This window comes from Cajanus cajan, chromosome 8 (assembly GCF_000230855.2).
Source record: "Cajanus cajan strain Asha chromosome 8, NIPB_CcT2T_4, whole genome shotgun sequence".
Classification (NCBI taxonomy): Eukaryota; Viridiplantae; Streptophyta; class Magnoliopsida; order Fabales; family Fabaceae; genus Cajanus; species Cajanus cajan.
The window spans coordinates 28,052,693-28,059,635 of NC_138524.1; the positions used below are offsets into that span (position 1 = coordinate 28,052,693).

General features: G+C 33.1%; 2 protein-coding genes across 2 annotated transcripts; one reads left to right on the forward strand and one right to left on the reverse strand.

Moving 5' to 3' along the window:
- Nucleotides 1-893: 893 nt before the first annotated feature.
- LOC109791627 (MLP-like protein 43) lies at nucleotides 894-2,391 on the forward strand. Its single transcript, XM_020350939.3, has 2 exons — nucleotides 894-1,145; nucleotides 1,896-2,391. Exons 1-2 carry the CDS (start codon nucleotides 959-961, stop codon nucleotides 2,165-2,167), a joined length of 459 nt encoding a protein of 152 aa, XP_020206528.2. The 5' UTR covers nucleotides 894-958; the 3' UTR covers nucleotides 2,168-2,391.
- A 2,687-nt stretch (nucleotides 2,392-5,078) lies between these two features.
- LOC145950892 (uncharacterized) lies at nucleotides 5,079-5,977 on the reverse strand. Its single transcript, XM_083062763.1, has 5 exons — nucleotides 5,794-5,977; nucleotides 5,622-5,726; nucleotides 5,470-5,542; nucleotides 5,294-5,389; nucleotides 5,079-5,207 (listed from the first exon to the last, which is right to left on the reverse strand). Exons 1-5 carry the CDS (start codon nucleotides 5,955-5,957, stop codon nucleotides 5,118-5,120), a joined length of 528 nt encoding a protein of 175 aa, XP_082918889.1. The 5' UTR covers nucleotides 5,958-5,977; the 3' UTR covers nucleotides 5,079-5,117.
- Nucleotides 5,978-6,943: the final 966 nt, after the last annotated feature.

A 6,943-nucleotide genomic window follows, 5' to 3' on the forward strand; every position in this document is an offset into this window, starting at 1 on the left:
TGGTGATGTTAAACATAATTATTGGGACATTTGATATTCATTCACACATATTTCTATATTTATATTATATTGTTAATTTTAAGTTTAAATTTATGATTTTATTTTTGGTTATTTTTCAAAAAGTCTCTTACTAATAGAGACTATATATACTATATAAACTTTTAGTTCACTTTATAATTTATTAATGTAGAATTTTGTTTGTACATCAACAAACTTCCTCTCAAATAAAAGATCATGGTTTAATTAACTTCCTTTTCAGCAAAAATTCTTTTTTCATGTAGGATTATTTAATAATGTTCCTTAAAACTTTAGTCACACCTATCAACAATAGATACTTGTACTATCGTTAGCTTACATCCACATTATTAGTAAAACTTTTGACACAAAGGATGTCACACTTGAATTCACTGTCCTCATTGTTAAATACTCGTCTGAGACTTTGAGTTAGTCACACCTAGTTAGAACTATGAGCTCTAATATTATTGTTTGGACACTCAAGATTTACACACACATATCTCTACATTGGTATGATATTGTCTACTTTAAACTTAAACTTTTATAATTTTACATTTGGTCATCTTTTGAAAGATCTTATATCAATAGAAATTATGTGTGTTATATAAATATTTATATCTCTTCATCATTCAATAATGTAAGATTTTATTTGTAATCGAACAATAATTTATCTAAAACGAAGAATTTGAAAGATTTTTAATGGATGAAAGTGTTTCAAGCATGAAACACGCCGTATATGTTTTCTTCAACTAAAATAAATATACACCACGAGGTGTATATACTAATAGTTTTGGAATTTTTAAAAGGACAAGCGATAAGGTACCTTTTGTTTCTTTAATAGTAAGTTATTATCGTCTATATAAGTCGGTCACGCTCGCAATATTTTTTCGCCATCACTCATCCTTATTTATTTGTTGATCAATTTCTAGCTTCTTTTTTGATCATGTCACTTGCTGGTAAAATTAGCATTGAAATTGGGGTTCATGCAACCGCTGAAAAGTGGTTCAACCTCTTCGCAACTCAACTCCATAATGTTCAAAACCTTACTGACAGAGTTCATGGAACCAAGCTGCATCATGGTGATGACTGGCACCACAATGAGTCAGTCAAGCATTGGACTTGTACGATAGGTAATTAAATTTCAAATTATATTAATACGCAAATGAAACTCACTAGATTATTTCTTTTCCAAATGTTAACAATAAATTTAGTCCTTATAATTTTCTTTAGGTATGTGTTGATAAATTTTTTTATAAACATCTATACAAATATAAGATTTTATAACATTTTATGTCAGATGTTTAACATAAAAAAAATAATATAACGACATACTTATATTATATTCAAATATTTTATAATAAATGTTGGCTTATTTATCGTAGAATATTTTTTCTATGATTGAGTAAATTAATACTCATAAAATGTATTAGTTACTCTTTAACTTCAACTTTTTGGGATTTGTGTTGACTTAAAAAATAAGATTTGGAAAAGTTAACAGAATATATATTCTATGAATAATCATTTTATACATACACTAATTTTACTTCATGTATAAATTAATTTTAACTTATACATGGAGAAAGTTATGTAATTTTTTTTCCTTTTTATTTTTTTTCTCCTAATTAGTAATACCTTTGAAGAAGTTTATTCGAATATACCTTTTCATATTTTAAAGTTTCTAGCTACAATTTCTTTTGGTTAAAGAATATTATTTCTTGATATGAACAAAAGCCACAACATATCAAGGTTCACTACGGTAATTAAGATTGATATCTCAATGATTTTGAAGTAGAAATTAATATCTCAACGATTTTGTTTTTGCATCATTCTTATACGATGTTTTTGTTACGTGTTTGTCTTGATTGCTTCTAAAACAATAGATGGCAAGGTTACAACATATTACGAGAGTATTGAATCCATTGATGAACCGAACAAAACAATCACCTACAAGCTCTTCGGTGAAGATATCGATCATCAGTTTAAGGCTTTTAAGGTCATCTTTAAAGCTATTGGTAAGGATCATGGTGGTGCTATTATCAAATGGAGCATTGAATATGAGAGGGTTAGTGAGGAAGTTGATCCTCCTTATGGCTTCATCGAATACCTGAACAAAGGAAGCATCGAAGTTGATGGTCATCTTCTCAACGCATAGCTCCATAAGTTATGTTGAAAATAAAAACAAATAATGGGCTTGGCCTTGGGATATAATTAATCAGTGAGATGTTTGACGAGAAGGATGCTTACGTAGATATCCTTCGCTTGCTTGGAATAAATTTGGATATGCATGTCGGTGATGTCTTAAAGTGTGTTAATTGTTATATATATATATGGTATTCGTTATTGTGTTCCTTATAAAATATTAATGTCGTTGAGTTACTTGTTGTCTTTATATGTTTTATGTAAAAATAATATAAAATAAAAATAAAAATAATAGAATTTATGAAATATAAATTAAGTAAGATAATATATAATAAAAAAATTATATTTCTATACATTAAACATGAGCCACCATCTTACGCGAGTGTTTTTAAGACTTTTTCTTCATCGAGAGGGTTTGTAAGGATTCTTTTATGATGGAAGCCTCAAGGAGATGCTTGATTGATAAAGTTTTTTTTTAAGCTTCTTCCTAGATCTTTGACTTCTTGACACTCTTCAAGGTCTCCTATGGAGGAGGAAACCTCTGGATCCATCTTCAAAGGTGAGGAACTCTCTTCAAGTGGTGCCACTTCAAGGTAGATGATAAACCACTTCAACTCTACCATAGTCTTAGGAAGAGGATAAGAGAATTGGAAGCAAATCAAAGAGAGAATTCAGACTTTTGAGAGAGAATTCAAAGAAAAGTCTTGCCCAAAATCTAAATAAGCATCAAAAGTGAGTTTTACATGTGAAGGAACCTATATATAGTGGTGGAGAAGCTTGTAGTGCAAGCTAGACAAGGTAGAGATAAGGTAGGAACACTTAGATCTAGAAGAGTCAATCATAGATTGTCAAGTGTCACCTTGTCTCCTATGAGATAAGGAGGAGACGCTTAGATCTAGAAAAACCAATCATAGAGTGTCAAATGTCACCTTGTTCCCTTGGCAAGCCAAGTGGTAAGGTATGTTAGAGAATCTAAGCAAACTCAACCAAATGAGAAGGATAGGCGGCCAAACTTGATTTTCCTTATTTAATTCAATCCAAAAACTTGGAATTGATTTAGTTAGGTTCACCAAATGATGGTTATACACAGCTAAATCAATTCCTTGGATTAAATGGAGAAAAGCAAGCATAATATGTAACATCTGGCCTAGGCCCACTGAAGACCCAATTGCTAGCTTCACCTACACATTTACTATTTGCTACCCCACAACTAAAACTAAAATTATGACACTAGTGGAAAAAGGAGCTACTACGTCTCTTCATTTACGTCAGAAACTAGCACACCCGACGTTGTAAAAACGCGGTGGCAGTTCCGTAAATAAGATGAGGAAATTTACGTCGGACATCGATGGGTCCGACGTAAATGATATAATTTACGTCGGAAAGCTAAAGCAGCCGACGTAAATTATCTCATTTACGTCGGACCCATCTTTGTCCAACGTAAATAACTCCTTAAATGAAGGGCGCGCACTATAGATTTCAAATCGTGGCATTCTTCCTCACCTTCACGTTCTCCCTCGCGTTGTGGATTTTTCTTCTTCATCCCTCTGCCTCCTCCTCAAATCGTGGCTGTCTTCCTCATCTTCACGTTCTTCTGTTTTTCTTCTTCGGAGTTGCGTTGGTTTCTTCTTCGCGTGTTGATGGAAATGGCTTAACCATACATCCTGTTTTTCTATGAGGTAGCATCTTCTATCAAGTTTGTGTTTTCTGGGATTTTTTTCTATGAGGTAGCATCTGTTTGTGTTAATGTTTGTGTTGCATTTCGTGTTTGTGAAGCTGCAGAAGGAAGTGACCACTGCCTGGGTCTATCAAGCAGAACGGGCCGTTCTGCTTGGAGAAAGGCCTGTTCTGCTTGCACTCATTTTTTTTAAATACCCAACGTAAAAGGGGTCTTTTGTACTAGTGTGAAAATCTATGACCCTTAATACAAGGTCAAATGAAGTTAAAGTCTCCAAACAACATGGCCTAAAATCCTAAGGGTATGACCTATAAAGAAAGATAAAGGTGTCTTACAAATACAAAGACAAAAATAAGTCTATACAGGTATCTACTATATACAAGGTAAAATAACTCAAACTATACAAGATATGTATAATAGAAACTACGAAACTAAAAAGAGGAATCATACTTAATGCTCATATAATAGGTCTAAGAAACACCTCCTCTATAAAAGCCTCCTCAAGCTTTCTAACCATGGACTTAGTTAAAGGTCCAATGGTCTTCAAGTGTGAACTCTCTGTGGATGGTCCTCCATCATTTTAACTTTCTATCACATTTGATTTTTATTTTTCATGATTATTTATTAATTAAATATTAATATTTTAAAATAAATAAAAAAATTGTTACAATGTAAATTATTTATCATAAATCTAAAATATAATTTATATGTTTAAAAATATCTATTTATACAATGTTTTTAAATAGATTATAAACTTAAGGTTTATGATTTAAGGTTAAAGGTTTTAGGATCTATGGCACTAGTACACAAAGGGTCTTTTACGTCGGGTATTTTGAGCCTTTTACGTCGGAAAAGGTTTCGACGTTAATACGGGAGACGTAAATTTACGTCGCCCCTAAAACGCGACGTAAATTTACGTCGGGCATTATCCCAGCCCGACGTAAAAAAGGTGCCATAAATTTACGTCGGACAAGCCATGTCCGACGTAAATTGATGGGTTTTTTTTTTTAAAACGTTTATAAATTTTTGATATACCCAACACCTGCATATATATAGTCCAGAATACCAAATCTAAACCAGGCAGTCCAGAATAGAAATTCAAATTATATTTCAAAATTGAATGACAAAAAGAAAATAATATATAAATCTTAAAAAGCATAAATTATGACAATGTAAATCCTATTATTCTAAAAAAGCTATAAAACATATGTTTGTCAATGCTATCTAACTAACTAACTATCAAACTATAAACATAATATCTAACTAACTAAACTTAGAAATCTAACTATGATATACTTTGAAGAAAAAAAGTTGCCCATTGTTCTCTTATCTTGAGCATCTCATCTTCGGGCAATGGAGATGGATCTTGAAAGACCTGAAACATTAATTTAAGTGTCATTAATATACAATGTTAATTATCCTAAAGGTAAATATACTTAAATAAATTTTGATATGAATTACCTGCGCCCAAGAATCAATAATACCCGCAGAAACTATGGCTCTCATCCAATACATGATGTAATAGCCACATTCAAACGAGTCTTGTTGCCTATTACACTAAAATGAGAAACAAATAACTATTATTTCCAAAGTCAATAAATTTAAATATTATTGACTATATGAATTAATTTGCTAACCTTAGGGTATATGAAATGCAATGACTTTGATGATCTGGCTCTTCCACTTAAAATATTAACTCCAGACACGATTCTAATTAATTGAAATAAAAACAAATGTTAGCCAATATATATAATTACAGTTTTAAAACATAATGAAAAAATTTAATTACCCTTGTAATTGGCATTTAATTTCGTGGCTTGGTTTTCGATGTAGTGAACAAAACCACACCACGGTGTATTCCTTAGGAATGATTACCATTAACTGCCAATGAGACCTACATTGTATGACAAACAAATTAGTTATAAAATTACCATGATTAAAAAACCAATTAAAAAACTAACCCGTCAATGTATGGAGCCATGTATATATCTCTTCTTGAGTCACTCATCCATGTTTGCATATATTGCTGGATTTGGACCTGAGTGTTTCCTGATTTTTGGATGGATTGAGGCTCAATAAATCCATATACTTCTGCTTGTGCATGCTCCACACTCAATTTGTCCATGTACCTAACACAAATAATTATTATAAGTTAAATATAATTATTGTAAATTTAGACTCAAAAGAAAATATGACTTACATGGCCCACAGCTGTATGATAGAAATATTTAACATGGAGTTTCCCCCAACAATCTCTAATGCATCAGGCATAGATATGTATAGTGGAACAGCAACGCTATCAACTCCAAAAACTCTAATGTCCCACTGCAATTGAATTGGCTTCTTATTTAATCGTGGTAATATGATTAGAAGCTTAGATATGGGATCATCCTCAGCTGCTGCGATATTAGCATCATCAACATGAGGTTCTCTCATGACCTCCTTACCACGATTGATAAAATCCTAAAGAAATAATCACAATTAGTTAAACAATAATAGAATTATAAGAATATAAAAGAGCAATAATATAATTACCTTTGCCCGTGCTGAAAGTGGCATGACCAAACGTTTTGGCCAAGCTAAGAATGTGTCGGTTGCCTGCCCCACTAGTTGAACCTCTGTATTGGGCAAAGGCACTGGAGCAGCAGCATCTTGAACTTGGTCAACCACAACCCGTGTCCAGTCTGGCTGTAGAGGGACACCATGGATGGTTGAGCCACCCTCAAATACTCAGCCAATAGCCACTAACCGTGGGGGGTCATCCTCAACATATAACTCACACTGGTTTGGTACATCAGTGTGAGTCTGATCCGGTGAGGGATCTGGAGCAGCACAACTCCCTTTAGTGCTGACTCGAACACCATCATGAGCAACTGCAGTCTGTTGTTGAGAACGAGCCAAAAGTTCAAACTTCTGTTCAAACTCTTTTTGAATATTCTTCAATTTCTCTTCAAACTGCATCTCCAATCTCTGCTCCATTCTCTGCATAACCTCTTGACTGCAAGAGTCAACAGTGCTCCTCGATGATCGGGCACCAAAGAAATCTCGGTGGCTCCAAGAACCACCAACACCACGCACACGGCCTCCGTGCTCTGGCCTTCCTATGGTCGT